General features: G+C 41.6%; 1 protein-coding gene across 1 annotated transcript in view; it reads right to left on the bottom strand.

Moving 5' to 3' along the window:
- Nucleotides 1-23066, bottom strand: part of LOC121276798 (transcription factor TFIIIB component B'' homolog) — a 134781-nt gene that overhangs the window by 26949 nt on the left and 84766 nt on the right. The window contains exons 19-25 of the mRNA XM_041185343.1: nucleotides 22904-22940; nucleotides 18764-19040; nucleotides 16575-16774; nucleotides 14462-16037; nucleotides 14121-14304; nucleotides 2496-2562; nucleotides 72-264 (exon numbers count right to left, since the gene is read on the bottom strand). Coding sequence (XP_041041277.1) covers nucleotides 72-264; nucleotides 2496-2562; nucleotides 14121-14304; nucleotides 14462-16037; nucleotides 16575-16774; nucleotides 18764-19040; nucleotides 22904-22940 — 2534 coding nt within the window. The remainder of the gene's footprint in view (nucleotides 1-71; nucleotides 265-2495; nucleotides 2563-14120; nucleotides 14305-14461; nucleotides 16038-16574; nucleotides 16775-18763; nucleotides 19041-22903; nucleotides 22941-23066) is intronic.

Genomic DNA, 23066 nt, shown 5'->3' with positions numbered 1-23066 from the left:
TCAGTGCAACTTTAAACTCAATTCTACTGTAAGTTAAAATTACATCTCAATCTTGAAAATACAGGACTTACCTCACAGACTCACTAACTTCAACATTTTCCGTTGGCAAAGGTAGAATTGGTTCAGCAACCGTCAAGGTGTCTTCTAAAACAGGGATGACAGAAGTGGAAGATGCATTGTAATCCATTAAGGAGGAGACTGGGATCTCAACTAGGGTTAATATGAAAGTCTCTTCATTTGGGCTTTCCATTGTCATCATATGCTCTAAAACAAAAGTACCACAGAGAATTTAAATTCAAAGTACAAAACAACTAAAGCCATGAGTGATTTGGATATCTACAATTTTTGAAAAGAGACAAGACATATTATTGGCATAGTGAGGTACAGTCATATAGTTACATACCTGTCAACCCATTCAGACTTGACCCACAGGTAAAGTAATAAAAGATTTGCCATCCTGATTCACTTAAGGATCACCATGAATATTTGTCTGAAAACACAGGCTGCCTTGAGAAAACTTGTTACAAGGCAATGTGCTACCCAACTGCACAAATTAGTTCATCCATCAAAGACCTTTCTATTTTTTCCTGTTTCTATTGTTATTGAACATTTTAAATATTAAACACAGAGGGTGTCTAGAGATAAACTTCAAATGATTAGTGGACCAAAATTGAGAAATTTAACAAAATCTCTGAATTTTCAGTGATTAAAAACTTGATAATTGATATATCATTAACTCATCACCTTCACAAACTCTGGTTTAGTAATTGCTTCAAACCAGTACTCTAACGATATTATCAGCATATGGCACCTAAAACATATAGGGGTAAAATTAATAGACAGAAAATCATGGAATCCAAATTCCCAGTATGCTTTCCCAGTGGGTGAGGCTCTAAACTTGAAGTATGTTTTTGTAAAATTAATCCACTTCTGCAAAAAACTTAGCAGGAGGAAAAAGCAAAATAGATTACAAGATAATAATGGACATGGGACACCATTTAGTTCATCCATTCAGAATATCCCTAATGTCTCCCCATTGTAGTGTCAAGTTGATTCTTAAATGATTCAGGGGTTTTTGCCTCCATAGCTCTATATTTCTGTATGAAGGACAACTTCCTGATAATAGTCATAAGTTTGCCTTTAACTGGTTTAAATCTGTTCTCTTGCACTACAACTTGCACACTGATTGAAGTAACATTAATCAAGACCCTGTGTGGTCTCTGGGACTAGTTTTAATTGTCTATGTGGATCAGCCTGGATTTATCGCCTCACCCAAGAGATTACATGGCTTCAATGTGCAGTAGGGTGTGGAGTGTATGTACTGCGTGTGTATTATCACCTAAAAGACATCACAATTATATGGCACGCGCTGGATGGGCCAATATTTCTTATCCTGTTATATGCTTGTAAAATTGTAGATTTATCTTTTTCATACCCTTAGCTTGTATATCATTGTACAATCACCTCCTTCCAAAACTAAAGGGACCAAGTTTACTCTCTTTCCACACAGCTCACAACCTTAACAATAGCAATCAGCCGTGTGGCCAGGAAACCAGAAGAACTCCCCTACTCATCCTTCAATGGATTCATGAGGTATCTTACCTCCGCCAAGAGGTCAATTAAGACCTCAGTTTAATGTTTCATCAGAAAAACCAAACCACAGTCATTGCATCCCCTCACCATTTTTGAAGCTATGAAAGCAGCTGTTAGAGAAGTAATCATATAGATTTAGCGTCAGCCTAGCTTATATGTTCAAACCTTGAGTGGGGCCTGAATGACCAATTGATTCAGAGATAAGCAAAAGTTCACAACTCAACCTCCAACACAAGCATCCAAAACATTAATTATTATATATTGTATTACATCAAACGTATAATCCACACCAAGTAATCAGTTAAGGCTGCAATGTTGAGAGCTCCGATGTCATTCACAAACCAGGCAGGAGTTTAAAACATGCAGCATAAACTCCTCCCTGATGATGGGTATGGTGGCACAGTGATCATATTACTGGATCAGTAATCCAGATTTGAGTGTTCAAATGCCACATGGCAGTTTGAAAATTTGAATTCAGATTTTCAAAAATCTGGAAAAGCTGCCACCAACAAAAGCAACCATGAAGTTGTCAGAATGTCAAAGTTACAACTAGTTCAAGTAGGAAAGGGAACCCACCATCCTTAGTTGGTCTGGCCAATAGGTGACTCCAACACCAGACCAACATAGGTGGCTCTTAACTTCCCTCTAAAGTGGCCCAGCAAGAAACCCAGTAGTTAAACTACAACAAACATGGATCGTAGCAGTTCAAAAATTTCTTGGGGAAACTAGGGGTAGGCAATAAATATCAGCCTTGCCACTGACATCCATATCATAATGTTGTTTTTTTTTAATTGCTTGTAACTCTCTCTCAATTAAATATACACTCCATATTTAAGTTCAAACAGTAAACTTACATAGGTGAGATTGGGAAATCAATTTTTAAAAACTTGCGTCAAACTTACCCAAGTTTTCTTCAGATACATTCAATGTCTCCTGGAGTCCTACATTTTGAGCTTCTATGATACCAACCTGTAAAAATCAGATTTTAAAGTGATTTTGTGAAAAACAAACAATTCATTCTTGTATGGTGTGTGTTAATAGCAGTTAACAAAACATGTTTCTACATTTTGAAACCCAACGAAGGGGTGCCTGGAAAGCTGGATCATCTAAGCACTACCCAATTATTATTTCTCAGAACAAAAGCAAAAATTCACAATGAGGGCTCTATTTTCCATCAGTTCAGCACAAACTTAAGTCTGAATTTAAGTGTTGGCAATGTCACGCTGCAGATTCTACTCCACTGGGAACAAGATGTCCTTTCCAAAATTTTTTGTCAGCCTCAAGCAGATGTAGATTTTGATCTTCGCACCAGTCACCAATCCATATTCTAGCTTCTAAATGCCGGGCTTATACTCTTACTATCCAAAGAACTGAGGTCACCATTAGTTTCTCAAAAACTCCTCCCTCCTCAATCCTTTTTAAAATTTAGAAAAGTTATTTGTGTAATTTTACAAGATGACAAATATAACAAAGGTCATGGTTTGAAACTTTTATTGTAACCTTTCATTTGGTTCATAAGCTTCTCCAAGACCCACCAGAGGCGGCAGTAGTAAACGGGAGGGAACGAGTGGCCCTGGAGGGCTCAACATTGACTTGGACATCATGAAGTCACACGACATCAGGTCAAACATGGGCAAGGTAACCTCCTGCTGACTACCCACCTACTGCCCTCCCTTAGCTGATGAATCAGTATTCTTCCATGATGAACGTCACTTGGAAGAAGCACTGAGGGTAGCAAGGGAACACAATGTAGTCTGGATGGAGGACATCACCAAGAGTTTAAAAAAAATGACAAAAACACTCAGGAACGTCAATAAAACCCATCTGGTTCATAAATGTCCTTTAGGGAAGGAAATCTGCTGTCCTTACCTGGTCTGGCCTACATGTAACTCCAGACCCACAGTGATTGGTTGATGCTTAACTGCCCTCTGAACAATCGCAATCAGGGATGGGTAATAAATGTTGCCCTACCCAGTGACGCCCACATCCCACAAATGAATAATAAGAAGCATTTTTTTTTAATTCATTGGATGTGAGTGTCGCATTTATTGCCCATCCCTAATTGCACTTGTTCAGACGGCATTCAAGAATCAACAACATAGCTGTGGGTCTGGAGTCCCATGCAGGCCAGACCAGGTAACGGCGGCAGATTTCCTTCCCAAAAGGACATTAGTGAAGCAAATGGGTTTTTACAACAATTGACAATGGTTTCATGGCCATCATTAGACTTTTAATTCCAGATTTTTTTTTTTTACTGATTTCAAATTCCACCATCTGCCATGTTAGGATTTGAACCTGGATCCCCAGAGCATTACTCTGGGTCTCTAGATACTAGTCAAGCGACAATACCACTATGCCATTGGTTCCCCCCAAGAAAACTGTATTCAACCACAATCTGTAACAGCAACAACAAAATTGTATTCAACCATAATCTGTAACCTCATGGTCCAAGCATATTCCTCACTCTTCTATTACTATCAAACCAGGGGGCCAACACTGGTTCAATGAGCAGTGCAGAAAAGTATGAAAATGAGATGTCAACCTGATGATGCTGCAACAGCTAAACAGCAGAAGCAATATCCTATTGCCAGAGCTAAGCAATCCCATGACCAACAGATCAGGCTGAAGCTCTGCAGTCCAGTGCCATTACTGAGCAAAATTGGTTGACTCCTAAAGGACATATCTGCTATACTGGGCTTGCAGCAGATGGCGAGAGAACCAACACAAGGGAAATAACTACTTGGCCTCATCCTCACCAATCTACCAGTCACAGATGCATCTATCCATTATAAATATTGTTTAACAGTGGCTATTGCTTAGTCCCTGTGGAGATGGTTCCATTTTTATGCTGCGGACACCTCCATCATATCTTTTTCATTTCTTATTCTTTCACAGGATGTGGGCATCGCTGGCTAAGCCAGCATTTGTTGCCCACCCCTAATTGCCCTTGAGAGGGTGGTGCTGAGCCACCTTCTTGAACTGATGCAGTCCATCCGGTGCAGGTACACCCACAGTACTGTTAGGGAGGGAGTTCCAGGATTCTGACCCAGCAACAGTTAAGGAACAGCGATAAAGTTCCAAATATGGAACTACTTGGAACCATACAAATATGTTCTATCACACTACCATCAAACTAAATGAAAACAGAATTACCTGGAAAAACTCAGCAGGTCTGGCAGCATCGGCGCAGAAGAAAAGAGTTGACGTTTCGAGTCCTCATGACCCTTCGACAGAAACGTCAACTCTTTTCTTCTCTGCCGATGCTGCCAGACCTGCTGAGTTTTTCCAGGTAATTCTGTTTTTGTTTTGGATTTCCAGCATCCGCAGTTTTTTGTTTTTATCAAACTAAATGGATAGGTCCAGAATAGATCTAACAACTCAAAACTAGGGACCCTTGAGGTACTGTGGGCCTTCAGCAGCAACAAAATTGTATTCAACCACAATCTGTAACCTCGTGGTCAAACATATTCCTCACTCTTCTATTACTATCAAACCAGGGGACCAACCCTGGCTCAATGAGCAGCTCAGAAAAGCATGAAAATGAGATGTCAACCTGGTTAAGCTACAACAGCTAAACAGCAGAAGCAATCTCACAACCAACAGATCAGACTAAAGCTGTGCAGTGCAGTCCAGTCATATCTAGATGCGCATAGCAATAGACAATTAAACAACCAAGTGGAGGAGACAACTCAGTGAACACCCCAATGATGGCAGACCCAGCATGAGAGTGCAACAGACAGGGCTGAAGAGTTTGCGAACATCTTCACCTAGAAGTGCTGAGTTGATGATCAATCATGAAAGAAAAATTAAAGTCCTGTATTTATATACAAACTCAGGGTATTTCAAAGTGCTTTTCAGCCAATGAAGTACTTTTGACATGTAGTCACTATTGTAATTTAGGAAATGCAGCAGGCAATTTGCACACTCCAACACACAGCAATATGTTAATGGCCATTTATTCCATTTGTTTACTGATGTTAACTGGCTACTTCGGAGGTCCCCAGCATCACAGCTGGTAGTCCTCAGCCATTTTGATTTATTCCGGGTGATATCAAGAAACTGCTGGATACAGCAAAGGCTATGAGCCCTGACAACATTCTGGCTGAGCGCTAAACAATTATACTCAAGAACTAGCCATGCATCTAGACAAGCTCTTGAAGCACAGCTAAAACACTGCCAGCTACCCAACAAAGTGGAAAATTGCATAAATGTGTCTATCCACTAAAAGCAAGTCAAGTCCAGTCCAACCAACTGCTGCCCCATCAGCTGATTCTAAATAATCAAGGTGATGGAAAGTGTTGTCAATAGCACTATCAAATGACACTTACTCACCAATAACCTCTCACCAATGCTGGGTTTGGATTCCACCAGGACTACTTGACTCCACTCCACTGTCATCTTGGAACACCTCCCTTCCCTTCCTAGACTTCTGTGTCTCCATTTCTAGTGATAGACTGTCTACTAATATTCATTACGAGCCTCCCACACTAACTCCCATAGCTACCTTGACAACAGCTCCTCACACCCCGCTTCCTGGAGCGGACTCCAGGAAGGACTCCATCCCATTCTCTCAGTTCTTTCGCCTCCGTAACATCTCTTCCAATGATGCAACCTTCCAAAACAGTGCTTCTGACATATCTTTCTTTTTCCTTAACCGAGAGCTCCCCCAACTGTGACTGACAGGGCCCTCAACTGTGTCTGACCCATTTTCCACACCTCTGCCCTCACGTCTTCCCCAGAGTAATGATAGGATCTACTTAATCTTCACTTTTCACCCCAACAGCCTCTGCATTCAAAGGATCATCCTTCGCCATTTCCTTCAGCTCCAGCACAATGCCACCATCAAACATATCTTCCCCTCTTCTTGTTTGTCAGCATCCCATAGGGCCCGTTCCCTCTGTGGCCCCCCCGGTCCATTCCCCCATCACCGCCAACTCTTCCCCATGCAATTGCAGGAGGCGCAACACCTGCCCCATTACCTCCTCACCATCCAAGGCCCCAAACACTCCTTTCAGATGAAGCAACACTTCACTTGCACCTCCTTCAATTTGGTCTACTGTATTTGCTGCTTCCAATGCAGTCTCCTCTACATTGGGGAGACTAAGCGCAGGCTGGGTGGCCACTTTGCGGATCACCTTCATTCAGTCTGCAAGCATAACCCAGACCTTTCTGGCACTTGCCATTTCAACACACCATCTTGCTCTCATGTTCATCCTTGGCATGCTGCTATGTTCCAGTGAAGCCCAACGCAAAACTGGGGCAACAGCACCTCATCTTCTGATTAGGTACTTTACAGCCTTCCAGACTTAACATTGAGTTCAATAACTTCAGACCATGAATTCTCTTCTCCATCTTTATCTCCTTTTTAACCTAATTTTAAAACAATTTTACTTTTTATTTTCATTTTTTTTTATCCTTTTTACCCACAACACCACCACCCCAACCTCTACAGGGCCATCTGCCACTGGTTTCTTTGCTGTGCTTTCACAGAGTACTGACCCGTGTTCTGCTATTAACATATTCTGCTCTTACCTTTATGCCATTATCAGCACCTTTAGTCTTTAGCACCTCCTGTTCACACTCCCTTTGTCTTGTGCATCTTTGTCATTCTCTCCTTAGCTCTCACCAATCCCTGAACTTCTATCTTGCTCCAGCTGCTCTACCCCCTCATAAACAGTATAAAATTCATCACATTTCTATCTCTCTTTAGCTATGAAGAGTCATATGGACTCAAAACATTAACTCTGTTTCTCACTTCACAGATGCTGCCAGATGCTGAGTTTTTCCAGCATTTTTTGTTTTTATTTCAGATTTCTAGCATCTGTAGTATTGTGTTTTTATCTACCTGACTCTAGGCCTCATTACAGCCTTCGCTCAAATATGGACAAAAGAACTGAAATCCAGAGGTGATGTCAGAGTGTCCCTGACATCAAGGCAGCATTTGAATGAGTGAGACATCAAGTAGCCCAAGTAAAACTAAAGTCAATGGAAATCAGGGGGAAAACTCTCTGCTGAATGAAGTCACACCTAGCATAAAGGCAGATTGTTATGTTTGTTGGAAGCCAATCATCCAGGCCCAGGTCATCATTGAAGGAGTTCCTCAGGGCATTTCCTAGGCCCAACCATTTTCAACTACTTCATGAATGATTTCTCCCTCCATCCGAAGATGGGATTGTTTGCCGATGATTTCACAGTGTTCACTTCCACTCAACTTTTCAGATACTGAAGCAATCCATGCCCAAATGCAGCAAGACCCGGGTAAGCTTCAGGCTCGGGCTGATAAGTGGCAACTAGCATTCATACATACGGCGATATATATGAACGTACGAATTAGGAGCAGGAGTAGGCCACTCAGCCCCTCAAGCCTGCTCCGCCATTCAATAAGATCATGGCTGATCTGAATGTAACTTCCTGACTACCCCTATAACCTTTCAATCCCTTGTTAATCAAGAATCTATCTAGCTCTGCCTTAAAAATATTCAAAGATTCTGCTTCCACCACCTTTTGAGGAAGAGTTCCAAAGACTCACAAACTTTGAGAAAAAAAATTTCTCCTCATCTGCCTTAAATGAGCGATTCTTTATTTTGAAACAGTGACCCCTAGTTCCAAATTCTCCCACAAGAAGAAACATCTTCTCCATATCCACCCTGTCAAGACCCCTCAGGGTCTTATACGTTTCAATCATGTTGCCTCCTACTCTTCAAAATTCCAGTGAATACAAGCTTAACCTGACCAGCCTTTCCTCATAACACAACCGCCCACTTCTGGTATTAATCTAGTAATCCTTCTCTGAACTGCTTCTAACACATTTACATAAGGAGACCATTACTATACACAATACTCCAGATGTGATCTCACCAATGCCTTGTACAACTAAAGCATAACCCCCCTACTTGTATAACCAATTCCTCTCACAATAAATGATAACATTCTATTAGCTTTCCTAATTGACTGTAAAAAAAACTGTAAAAGTTTATATAGGTATGTGAAGAGAAAAAGATTGGTGAAGATAAATGTAGGTCCTTTACAATAAGAAACGGGGGAATTTATAATGGGGAACAAAGAAGTGGCTGACCAACTAAATACATACTTTGGTTCTGTCTTCACAAAGGAGGACACAAGTAACAGACCAGAAATGTTGGGGAACACAGGGTTTAGTGAGAGGGAGGAACTGAAAGAAATCAGTATTAGTAAGGAAATGGTGTTGGCGAAATTGATGGGATTGAAGGCCAATAAATCCTCAGGGCCTGATAATCTACATCCCAGAGTACTTAAGTAAGTGGCCCTAGAAATAGAGGGTGCATTGGTGTTCATCTTCTGAGATTCTATAGGCTCTGGAACAGTTCCTACAGATTGGAGGGCAGCTAATGTAACCCCACTATTTAAAAAGGGAGGTAGAGAGAAAACAGGGAATTATAGACCAATCAGTCTGATAATCGGTAGTGGGGAAAATTCTGGAGTCCATTATAAAAGATTTAATGGCTGAGCACTTGGAAAACAGTGGCAGAATAGGACAGAATGAGCATGGATTTACGAAAGGGAAATCATGCTTGACAAATCTACTGGAATTTTTCAAGAATGTAACTGGTAGAGTTGATGAGGGGGAGCTAGTGGATGTGGTTTATTTGGACATTCAGAAGGCTTTTGACAAAAGCCCACATAAGAGATTAGCGTATAAAATTAAAGCACATGGGACTGTGCATAGTGTATTGAGATGGATAGAAAACTGGTTGGCAATCAGGAAACAAAGAGTAGGAATAAACGGGTCTTTTTCCGAATGGCAGGCAGTAACTAGTGGGGTACCGCAGGGATCGGCGCTGGGACCCCAGCTACTCACAATATCTATTAATGATTTGGATGAGGGAACTAAATGTAATATCTCCAAATATGCAGATGACAAAGCTGGGTGGGAGGTTGAGCTGTGAAGAGGATGCAGAGATGCTTCAGAGTGATTTGGACAAGCTGAATGAGTGAGCAAATGCATGGTAGATGCAGTAGAATGTGGATAAATGTGAGGTCATCCACTTTGATAGCAAAGACAGGAAGGTAGATTATTATCTGAATGGCTACAAATTGAAAAAGGGGAATGTGCAATGAGACCTGGGTGTCCTTGTACGCCAGTTGCTGAAGGTAAGCATGCAGGTGCAGCAGGCAATAAAGGCAGCAAATAGTATGTTGGCCTTCATAGCGAGAGAATTCGAGTACAGGAGCAGGAATGTCTTGCTGCAATTATAGAGAGCCTTGGTGAGACCACACCTGGAATAGTGTGTGCAGTTTTGGTCTCCTTATCTGAGGAAGGATGTTCTTGCTATAGAGGGAGTGCAGCAAAGGTTTACCAGACTGATTCCTGAGATGGTGGGGCTGACATATGAGGAGAGATTGAGTCGGTATGGATTATATTCGCTGGAGTTCATAAGAATGAGGGGGAAATCTCATAGAAACCTATAAAATTCTAACAGGACTAGACAGGGTAGATGCAGGAAGGATGCTCCCAATGGTGGGGGAGTCCAGAACTAGGGGTCACAGTCTCAGGATATAGGGTAGACCATTTAGGACTGAGATGAGGAGAAATTTCTTCACCCAGAGTGTGGTGAGCCTATGGAATTCGCTACCACAGAAAGTAGTTGAGGTCAAAATATTGTATGTTTTCAAGAAGGAGTTAGATATAGCTCTTGGGACGAAAGGGATCAAAGGATATGGGAGAAAGTGGGAGCAGGCTATTGTGTGGATGATCAGCCATGATCATGATGAATGGCGGAGCAGGCTCAAAGGGCCGAATGTCCTACTCCTGCTCCTATTTTCTATGTTTCTAATTAACTGCTGTACCTGCATACTAACCTTTTGTAAGTCAAGCATTAGGACACCCAGATCCCTCTGAATCTCAGAGCTCTGCAATCACTTACCATTTAAACAATAACCTTTTTTATTCTTCCTGCCAAAATGAGCTATTTCACATTTGTCTACATTATTCTCCATTTGACAGATCTTTGCCCATTCACTTAACCTATCTATGTCACTTTGTAGCCTCCTTATGTTCTCTCTCACAGTTTACTTTCCTGCATATCTTTGTGCCATCTGCAAATTTAGCAAGTATTCCTTCGGTCCCTTCATCCAAGGTATTTATATAAATTATAAAAGGTTGAGGCCTCAGCACTGATCCCTGTGGCACACCACTCATCACATCCTGCCAACCAGAAAAAGACCCATTTATGCCAACTCTACGCTTCCTGCTAGCTAGCCAATCTTCTATCCATGCCAATGCATACCCTCTACACCATAAGCTTTTATTTTCTGCAATAACCTTTGATGTGTCATTTGGCGCTACAAATGCCAGGCAATGAGAGTCTAACCACTTCCCCTTGACATTCAACAGTATTACCATTGCTGAATACTCCACCATCAACATCCTGGAGGCCGCCATTGACCAGAAACTTAAGCAGGCCAGCCACATAAATACTGTGTCTACAAGAATGAGTCAGAGGTTGGGTAAACAACAAAGTGATTCACCTCCTAACTCACCCTGAATGAGTGTAGCTCCAACAACATTCACGAAATTCTTCATCATTCAGGACAGGCTTGTCTGACACCCCATTCAGCACGTTAAGCATTCACACATGCCACTACAAGTGCAGTAAGGCTGCATTTTGTACCATCTACAAAATGCACTGCAGCAAAGCTCCAAGGTTTCCTTGAGCCAAGTCTACGACCTCTACCACTTGGACAAAGACAGCAGGTGCATGGGAACATCACCTGGAAGTTCCCTTCCAAGTCACAAGCCATCCTGATTTGGAAATCTAACACTGTTCCTTCATCGTTGTTGGGCCAAAATGCTGGAACTCTGCTCCTAATAACAGTATGGGAGCACTTTCACCACACGGATTAAAGTTCAAGAGGCAGCCCATCATCATCTTCTCAGGGGCAATTAGGCAATAAAGGTTGGCCTGAGTAGAAACCCGCATCCCTTGAATTAATTGAAGAAAAGTAAAACTAACTTTTAAGTGAACTGAGTGTTTGTTTTGCAAAGGTTTTGAATCAGTGCTCCTCCACGTTGAACATCGCTTGGAGGAAGCACTTAGGGCAGCAAGGGCACAGAATGTAAAATGGATGGGGGGCTTCAATGTCCATCACCAAGATTGGCTCAGTAGCACCACTACTGACTGAACAGGCCGAGTCCTAAAGGACATAGCTGCCAGACTGAGTCTGCAGCAGGTGGTAAGGGAACCAACAAGAGGCAAAAACATGCTTGACCTCATCCTCACCAACCCACTATGACAGTATTGGTAGGAGTCATTGCGGTACAGTCATTGTGGAGATGAAGTCCTGTCTTCACATTGAGGATACCCTCCATTGTGTTGTGAGACACTACCACTGTGCTAAACGGGATAGATTTCGAACAGGTCCAGCAACTCAAGACTGGGCATCCATGAGGCACTGTGGGCCAGCAGCAGCCAAATTGTACTCGCACATAATCTGTAGCTTCATGGCCCGTCACATCCCTCACTCTACCATTATCATCAAGCCAGGGATCAACCCTGGTTCAATAAAGAGAGCAGGAGGGCATGCCAGGAGCAGCACCAAGCATACCTAAAAATGAGGTGTCAACCTGGTGAAGCTAAAACACAGGACAACTTGCACGACAAGCAGCATAAGCAGCAAGTGATAGGCAGAGCTATGCGATCCCACAACAAACGGATCAGAACTAAGCTCTGCAGTCCTGCCATAACCATTCGTGAAAGATGGTGGACAATTAAATAACTGCCTGGAGGAAGAAGCTCCACAAATATCTCCATCCTCAATGATGGAGGAGCCAAACACAGCAGTACTAAAGAGAAGGCTGAAGCGTTCGAAACAGTCTTCAGCCAGAAGTGCCGAGTGGATGATCCATCTCGGCCTCCTCCGGAGGTCCTCAGCATCACAGATGCCAGTCTTCAGCCTATTCGATTCATTCCACGTGATATCAAGAAATGGCTGAAGGCATTAGATACTGCAAAGGCTATGGGCCCTGTCAATATTCCGGCAACAGCACTGAAGACTTGTGCTCTACAACTTGCTGCGCCCCTAGCCAAGCTGTTCCATTACAGTTACAACACTGGCATCTACCTGGCTAGGTGGAAAGTTGCCCAAGTAAGTCTTGCACACAAAAGGCAGGACAAATTCAACACAGCATTTACTGCCCCATCAGTCTACTCTCAAACATCAGTAAAGTAATGGAAGGGGTAATCAACAGTGCAATCAAGCGGCACTTGCTTAGCAATAACCTGCTTACTGATGCCCAGTTTGGGTTCCGCCATGGCCACTCAGCTCCTGACCTCATTACAGCCTTGGTTCAAACATGGACAAAAGAGCTGAACTCCCGGGGTGAAATGAGAGTGACTTCCCCTGACTGCAAGGCGGCATTTGATGGAGTGTGGCATCAAGGAGCCCTAGCAAAACTGGAGTCAATGGGAATCAGGGGGAAAACTCGCCATTGTTTGGAGTCATACCTAGCACAAAGGGAGATGGTTGTGTTTATTGGAGGTCAGTCATCTCAGCTCCAGGGCATCACTGCAGGAGTTCCTCAGGGTAGTGTCCTTAGCCCAACCATCTTTAGCTGCTTCATCAATTACCTTCCTTCCGTCATAAGGTCGGAACTGGGGATGCTCGCTGACGATTGCACAATGTTTAGCACCATTTGCGACTCCTCAGATGTTGAAGCAGTCCATGTCCAAATGCAACAAGACCTGGACAAGTGGCAAGTAACATTTGCACCACATAAGTGTCAGGCAATGACCATCTCCCACAAGAGAGGATCCAACCATTGCCCCTTGATGTTCAATGACATTACTATTACTGAACTTTCCACTGTCAACATCCTGGGGGCTACCATTGACCAGAAACTGAACTGGACTAGCCATATAAATACCGTGGCTACAACAGCAAGTCAGAGGCTAGGAATCATGCAACAAGTAACTCACCTCCTGACTCCCCAAAGCCTGTCCATCATCTACAAGGCACAAGTCAGGAGTGTGATGGAATGCTCCCCACCTGCCTGGATGAGTGCAGCTCCAACAACACTGAAGAAGCTGGACACCAACCAGGACAAAGCAGTCCACTTGATTGGCACCCCATCCATAAACATTCACTCCCTCCATCATCAGCGCACAGTAGCAGCAGTGTGTACCATCTACAAGATGCACTGAAGGAATTCACCAAGGCTCCTCCAACAGCATCTTCCAAATCCACAACCACTACCACCCAGAAGAACAAGGGTAGCAGATTGATGGGAACACCACCACCTGGAAGTTCCCTTCCAAGTCATTCACCATCCTGACTTGGAAATATATCGCCGTTCCCTCACTGTTGCTGGGTCAAAATCCTGGAGCTCCCCTCCTAACAGCATTGTGGGTACACCTACACCACATGGACTGCAGCGGAACATGAAGAAGCTCACCACCACCTTCTCAAAGGAAACTAGGAATGGGCAATAAATGCTGGCCCAGCCAGCAAAGCCCACATCTCGTGAATGAATAATAAAAAACAATGCATACCTTTTGGGAGTAATCAAAATACGAAACTTCTGCAGTTGTTTCTGGAGCCTCTATGGGCAGCCCTGCATCAGCAGTCTGACATAGGCTCAACGTGGATTGTGTGAAGCATGCAGCAGAGGAAAATCCAACTTGTGCCTCCTGACTTTGATTTGTTGTCTGTAGTTGATCATGTGCTGGAAACACACTGAAGAAAAGTCTGGCATCAGTATGAACACCTAAAACACCTATGCATTCTATTTCATAAAAATATTCCTTATATTTGTGTTATTATGCCCTGAAATAGGTATCAAAACACCACATCCAGAAAACACATCAAACGTCACAACGTTATCCTCTTTTACCTGTCACTTGGATGCTCAGTCCCAGCATCCAGATGCTCAGTCCTACTTAGTTGCTCTTCATCTTCCACACGTTTGTCTTGTTGCACAGGTATTGATAACTGTACACCCACATGCTGAGCCTCATCATCCAGATGTTCAGTCCTACTCAGTTGCTCATCTTCTACACGTTTGTCTTGTTGCACAGGTATTGATAACTGTACACCCACATGCTGAGCCTCATCATACAGATGCTCAGTCCTACTCAGTTGCTCTTCATCTGCCACACATTTGTCTTGCTGTTCAGGTATTGATAACTGTACATCCACATGCTGATCCTCATCATCCAGATGCTCAGTCCTACTCAGTTGCTCTTCATCTTCTACACGTTTGTCTTGTTGCACAGGTATTGATAACTGTTCACCCACATGCTGAGCCTCATCATACAGATGCTCAGTCTTACTCAGTTGCTCTTCATCTGCCACACATTTGTCTTGCTGTTCAGGTATTGATAACTGTACATCCACATGTTGATGCTCATCATCCAGATGCTCAGTCCTACTCAGTTGCTCTTCATCTGCCACACATTCATCTTGTTGCTCAAGTATTGATAACTGTACATCCACATGCTGATCCTCATCATCCAGTTGCTCAGTCCTACTCAGTTGCTCTTCATCTGCCACACATTTGTCTTGCTGTTCAGGTATTGATAACTGTACGTCCACATGTTGATGCTCATCATCCAGATGCTCAGTCCTACTCAGTTGCTTTTCATCTGCCACACATTCATCTTGTTGCTCAAGTATTGATAACTGTACATCCACATGCTGATCCTCATCATCCAGATGCTCAGTCCTACTCAGTTGCTCTTCATCTGCCACACATTCACCTTGTTGCTCAGATATTGATAACTGTACACCCACATGCTGAACCTCATCATCCAGATGCTCAGTCCTACTCAGTTGCTCTTCATCTGCCACACATTTGTCTTGCTGTTCAGGTATTGATAACTGTACACCCACATGCTGAACCTCATCATCCAGATGCTCAGTCCTACTCAGTTGCTCTTCATCTGCCACACATTCACCTTGTTGCTCAGATATTGATAACTGTACACCCACATGCTGAACCTCATCATCCAGATGCTCAATCCTACTCAGTTGCTCTTCATCTGCCACACATTTGTCTTGCTGTTCAGGTATTGATAACTGTACATCCACATGTTGATGCTCATCATCCAGATGCTCAGTCCAACTCAGTTGCTTTTCATCTGCCACACATTCACCTTGTTGCGCAGATATTGATAACCGTAGACCCATATGCTGAACCTCATCATCCAGATGTTCAGCCCTGCTCATTTGCTCTTCATCTTCCACACATTTGTCTTGTTGCTCAGGTATTGATAACTTTTCACAAAGGTACTCAGTCTTGTTCATTTGTTCTTTATTTCCCACACAATTGTCTTGTTCAACAGGTATTGATACCTTATCATTTAGTTGCTCGGCTGAAGCTTGTTCCATGCTCAGGTTTTGTTCATCACCTTTTACTGTGACCGGATGAAGCTGCAAGGTGTCATCAAGATTCCCCTCTGTTTCATTACCTGCAACAAAAATTATAAACTGTTATGATTTCGCTGCATCAACATTTTCTATAGTGGAAATAGTGCCAGGAATATTATTTAACAGCGATAAAAATCATGTACTTAAAGTGCCAAGTTTATAACTTTTTAGGCTTGGAAAATCCATTAATCAGTTAATTCCAAATTTAAAAGCAATCATTTCAAGTCCTTAATTTCCTTAGCTTCCTTAATGATTGCTTTACGTTACAAATAAAACCGACAATTATAAACAAGTAATGTATTTTTTTTAAAGTTGTTAACAGTATCAGATATACACTTTGTACTTAAAGATAATTTATCAATGCAGTCACTCACTCCAATTATATTACGTGTCCTTAAATCACTGTTAACTTACACTTCACTATATACATCCACACACACCGATGCAACCTTGGGTTTACAATTGCAAAGAGTCAGTGACGTCTCAGGCCAGCAAGTTTCTATCTCATTAACTTCAACAAAAAGATTTCCTTTGTTTTGAAGAAAACGTTTCTTTAGACTCTTGACTATTTTGCTTACCATGTCTCGTGTTCTGCAATGTTGTTTCAGATGGTTCTACAGAGTTCTGTATTGCTCTACTCTTTGTAACAGGACGATGATTTTCAGCTTGGCTTCTAGAAGTGGTTTTAGGGAGGTTGGGTTTTGGTTTTAGAAACCTGCATCTTCTTGTGGCTTTGCTTGTCTGTGAATTATCAGACTGCTCAATGACTGAAGAGCTACTAATAAAAGAATTGGATTCCTTTTAGTATCAGCTCAGACGAAAATACATTTGAAATTATCACAAGGTGCACAACATTTTGAAAAGTCAGGCAGAATGGAAAAGGAGGAGCAGCAGCCCTGATCTTAAAAGATAACATAAGTAGAAAGGGTCCTGGCTCAGAAAATCAGGAAATAGAGTCAATATAGGTGAAAATGAGCAATAATGAAAGTAATTTATAGACCAGCTAACAGTAGTAATACTGTATGTCAGAGCATTAAGCAAGAAGTCACTGAAGTTTGTAATAAAGGTAATGTAATAATTGTGGAGAACTTGAATCTTCCTATAGACTGGACAAATCAATTGGCAAAGGCGGGTTTATAGAATGATGTTCATGACAGCTTCCTGGAACAGTATGTATGGAAACAAGGGATAGAACTATTTTAGGCCTAGTATTGTGTAATGACGCAGGGTTAATTAGCAATGTCATAGCAAAAGATCCTTGGTGGTGGTGGTGGTGGTGGTGGTGGTGGTGGTGGTGGTGGTGGTGGTGGGGGGGGGGTAAGTGATCAGAATAAAACTGAATTCCATATTAATTATGACAGCGACTAAAACCTAAGTCTAAAAGTCTAAAACCAGAATCTTAAAACTTAAACAAAGATAACTGCATAGGCAAAAGGATTGGGCTGGCTAAGGCTGATTGGGTAAAAGGACTAAAAGGTTTTGTTGTAAATAAACAGTGGGAAACATTTAAATAAGTGATTCAAAATTTCAAACAAAAATACTTAAAAACAAAAACTCAACATAAAAGATTCATCTGTGGCTATTTAGGGAAGTCAAGGACAGTATTAGATTAAAAGAAGAGGCTTATAATGTTGTAATAATAGCAGTAAGCCTAAGGATTGGGAGAGTTTTAGAAACCAGCAGAAGGCGAGCAAAGAATTGATAAGGGGAGAAAAGTAGAATTCGAGCATAAACCAACCATGAAAATAAAATGATTCGGAGATCTTTCACAAGTATATTAAAAAAAGTACCAAAAGTAAATGTCTGTTCCTTAGAGGCTGAAACAGCATAAATTATTGTGGGAAATGAGGATATGTCGGAGACTTTAAACAAATATTTTGTGGTTGTCCTCAATGCAGAAGACACAAGTTACATACCAGAAACAGATGATAAATGAGGGGCTATTAAGAGTGATGATCTTAAAGAAATTAATATCAGCAGAGAAAAGGTATTAGAGAAACTTAAGTTTCTAAAAGCTAACAAATCCCAAGTATCTGATGGCCTACATCCTAGAATTCTAAAAGCGGTAGCAGCACAGATAATGGTTATGATTTTTCAAATTTCCCTAGGTTCTAAGATGGTTCCAGTGGATTAGAAGTTAGGAAACGTAATATTATTCAAGAAAGGAGATGAGGAAAAATTTCTTTTTGAGAGACATTGGAATTCTCTTCCTCAAAAAGTGGTTGAGGCAGAGTCCTTGAATATCTTTAAGGCAGCCAGTAAATAGATTCATGATAAGCAAGGGAGTGAAAGATTATCAGGGGTAGGCAGGAATGTGAGGTTAAAATCAGATCAGCCATGATCGTATTTGAATGGCGAAGCAAGCTCAAGGGGCCGAGTGGCCCACTCGTGCTCCTATTTCTCATGTTCATTTGTTCATATAGGGAATTACAAGTTAGTTAACTTGACATCAGTCATTTGGGAAATGCTGCAATCTATTATTAAGGAAGTCTTAACAATGCATTTATAAAATCATAGTATAATCATACAAAGCATGCATGGAGAACCTGTTAACTGACAGGAAGCAGAGTGTAGTGACAAATGGAGCATTTTCAAATTGGCAGGCTGTAACTAGCAGAGTGCCGCAAGGGTCAGTGCTAGGGCCTCCACTATTTAAAATCTATATTAATGACTTAGATAAAGACACAGAGGAATATATTCAAATTTACCAGCAATATCTTTCTAAGGGAAAATAATTTATCCTTCCCTACCATATTAGTGAGCTCACCTAAAGCCAGCATTGTGAGAATCTTCTTTTGAAAGAGAAGGTTCTTCTAAGTCCAGCCCATCCTTCAGGTCCTTCTCTATGGGAACACAACGCTCACCAAGTTTGCTAGATTCAGTATGCACATCAGGAGTAGTTTCATACACTACAACCTGCATGGAAGGAGGATCACTACCAAGGACTGTTTCGTGCTCCATGCTCTTCTCATCTACACAGCTTACACCTGTGTATGCAGTATCCTGTAAACCATCACCAACCTCTGTACTCAGGTCGTCCTCTTCTAAAGGAGCATTAACAGAGGATAAAATTAACATAACTAAAGGAGAAGAACTGCTCTTCTGTTAAGTGAAATGACATCATAAACATTTTTTTGGAATGCATTTACAATGTTACCACACATAGCGACAAGAGCAATTCTTACCACCATCAACCAATTACTTATACAGAATGCAAACTGATTATTTGTTAGAATCAAATATTCATTAAGTTCTCTGCCTAGTCTAAAACTCCAAGTTAAAACAATTTATAAAGGAGACAACACTTCATATGCACTCAATCATCCCAGCCTTAAAAATAAGCTAGGTCACAAAATGTCCAATTCTCAAAATATGATCCATCACCATCATTGTGTAATGTGGACACAAATGCCTTATTGATCCCAATGAAAAACTTATATTCGCAAACAATATTTATCAACCTGTTTATCAGGATGTTTGATAGAAAATTTAACCAAGCTTCACTGTGCAGTATTTGGAGGCACTAAACAGACACTACAACAAAGTTGCAACAGCATCGACTGATGGGAAAGAAGTCTTCTATTAGAAAACGCACTATTCTCAAAAATAAGATTGCTTTAGTTAGTTATAATCTTTATGCAAATAAAAAGAAATAGTTAGCTTTAAGGAGTACGTTCAATTCTGAAAGCGCTAACGGAATTTTATGCTAGCAGAGCCACACGTCAGGGTTGTCGATAGCAGGGGTTGCCGCACAACAGTCACAGCATTAGCATCCCACTTCCAAGAAATCAGAGGGCAGGAGATACGATGCACTGAATCTGTCAAAGCAAGAATTTCTAGTTAAAGGAACCTCGACAAGTGTCAGAATGGCTGAACTGCACATTGATTCCCATGTGTTAAGCAACCACAGGAATGGAAAGGAGGCCTGAGAAGGCTGCCCCTTCTGGGTTTCTGACTCTTAGTTGGAGGTGCTGTTGCAGGATCTGAGGGACTGAAGTGAGGTGATGTTTGCCAAGAATGGAAAGCTGAGGATAACCTCTGAAACCAATCAGGCAGGGGTGGAAGCGACCAAAGAAGTCAGCAGCAGTATTGTGGTCCCTTGAACCTAGATACAGTACTCCAAGAGGTGCAAGGTCCTCAGGGGGACAGGAAAGGTTATTCCACTTCCAGGTCCCAGCATCCTCCAACACACTTCTCAGACTGACACATCTTTCAGCTCCACTCACTTCTCTCTCTCTAAGCAACTCCTCACATCGCCATCTGAACAGCCAACACTTTCACACCCACTCACTCTCATCTTTGTGCTAACTCAGCACACATTTCACAATCACCCTCCACAAATGTTATCCTTCCCTTCCAATTCATTACATCACTTACAACTCTGTTTTCTCTCCTTGCAAGAAAGGAGAGAGAGAACTCCAAAAGAGACTGAGAACCGGGAAGTGGGGATCTCAATGATAGCCACCATGATGGCCACTGGCAATGTGTGGCCACCTGGTCCACCGGGAAGGAGGTCTTGCTTCAGGAGGATACAGATGTCAGCAGCAACTTGGCATGAACACCTGAGGCACTGGTGATGACATGTTAAGAAAGCCGATTATCTGCCTAGACCGCTTTGAGGGTCTTACCTCCCTTCAAGCTAAATCTGTGTTCATTCCCTATGCTCCATGGAGCAGCATGTAGCTGTGAAGCAGCTGGTTCTGCTGCTGGTGTTCCTCCTGCTATTGCTCCTTCCATTCTTCATCAGAGGTGAACGGTCAAACTACATTGGCTGTTCCAATGCCACATTGAAGACTGATAGCAGGAAAGTACAGGAGTGAAGTGCAAGACAGGTCAACTGACTTTGAAGAAGTTGGAAATCACCTGTCTAGTAACAGAGCACTTTCAGAAGAAGTGCTGTGAGCACAAACCTTTTACCTAAGCATGGGTACAGCTATTCAGCAACAAGGCTTCCCAGCATTTTACTGAAGTATCACTCCTCGCTGTTCTCTCGCCTAGTTGACTCCGGTGAGTTCCACACAGCTCAGGAAGCCATGCGCATGTTAAAGCCAGAATTTTGGGTTAAATCCTCAGTTAATTGTCTCCTTGAATATCTTACTTACCAACAGCTCCACGTTTTTTTCTCCTGGAAACCTGGATTAAACCCAATTCAACATCACTGGGCAGTTAAAATTATGCCCTTAATCTCAGTTCAGATGACAGTTAAATTGCACAAGTGTTACTTCTGTATTATATCATTTGAATGGATAATGGCATTGTGATTCTATGTTCCATTACTCCAAGCATTTATTAACTATTTTGTTTTATTAAAAAGCACATTATTCTACAAGAGAGCACATAGATGGGCTGTTGCAGAAGAGGAAGAGGAACAGAGGAGGAATACACCTTATATTGTTGCAGAACTGGGATGAGCTATATCTCAAACTAAACACTTAATGAAGTTATATTTAAGTCTAGGCATGGTCTAATATCCATTTGTAATTTTCCTCTGGTATAAACTGCACAACTTAGAATTTAACTGTTAATATTCAGTGCTCAAAAGCACACAGAAACTTAGAAACTCAGTGTCACCTTGACCCTTCTCCTGAATATCAGCACTGTGAATTAAATGAAGGCCCTTCAGTTACAACTACAGTCACTGCAGCTTCTACAACTCCTGTACTGTCACCTTCAGCACGATCTTATAGCAGTAATCATGCATTTGCAATATTGTGAAAACCATAGAAAGCAGAGTAGCAATGATTTTGCAACAAGTTAACATAAGTAATCATAGAATAAATGAATAAGTTTAATTATTGGTTTATCTCAAATAGTTAACTAAAAAGACACCAATGATAGGGGGGAAAAAGAGCAAAAAAGCCAAATTACTAGCCTCAGAGACATGTGTGTTAGAGATTATTTTCCTCGGAACAAAAGGCGTTGTTTGGCGAAGTTATGATCTTAACTATTGGGAGGGAAGATTAAGATATGAACTACCCTCAGCCTCGTCCCTAACTATTCTATTGTTAACATCATTTGGGCTAAGGTATGGGATCAGTTGTTGAGTGAGGCAGTTTGCTGAGCTCAGAAGTCATCTTATACTGAAGTACCAGCACCTAAATTTAATAATGTATAATAATATTGTACTACAGATGAATAGACTGACATTATCAACATGGATCCATGGCCAATTCATGCAACAGCCCCTCCAAGCCACACACTAACCCGACATGGAACTGTATTGTCATTCCTTCACAGTCACTGGGTCAGAATCCTGGAACCCCCCTTCCTAACAGCACTGTGGCTGTACCTACACCAGATGGACTGCAGCACCTCAAGGCAGTGGCTCACTATCGCCTTCTCAAGGACAATTAGGGATGAGCAACAAGTGCTGGCCTTGGCAGTGATGCTCACATCTCAAAAGAATTTAAAAAAACATCACTATTACAATAGGAGCTCCATGGTAGCTAGCCAAATATCAGTCCTGATATATCAGATGAGGATTAAGTCACAGTAGCAGATAGTTTAGGAGACTTTCAGGCAGAGAAAGTAGATGAGAGTGGGTAAAGCGTGGTTTCGGAGAGGGCAAAAAATATGAAATACAGATCAAGTTTGAAATGGGTTACAAATTCAAATATTAAATGGACTGAATATACAAAGGGTAGAAATGGATTTATATATTCAGAGATCTGGCTACAACAAGAGGGTATTCTCATGTCTATTGGTCAATCGGCAGTTCAATACATGTGCTACTGATGTGAACTCAACTGCTCTTAAGTACTTTATTTATTCTAAGTAACGATACAGAGAAATGCCTAAATGTCTACATGGCAAATTGAAGTAACTGATGATGATTGTTCAATAATAATTTACAATATTAATGTAGATTGGAAAATAAGTGCTCCAAATTAATCAGTACTTTCCTTACCTTGAGCTGTATCTTCACTTGCAATTTCAATAACTTCCTGTAAAAAGGTGAATTTCAAAATTCAATGTTCTGGTAAATAAACATGAATTTTAAAAGATAAATTGAACATAAATTAATTGTTCCAGATTTGGAGCTCTTAAGTACCTGATATTATAATGTAAGG

Source organism: Carcharodon carcharias, chromosome 4, assembly GCF_017639515.1.
Source record: "Carcharodon carcharias isolate sCarCar2 chromosome 4, sCarCar2.pri, whole genome shotgun sequence".
Lineage (NCBI taxonomy): Eukaryota > Metazoa > Chordata > Chondrichthyes > Lamniformes > Lamnidae > Carcharodon > Carcharodon carcharias.
This window is presented reverse-complemented; position numbering and strand designations above follow the sequence as displayed.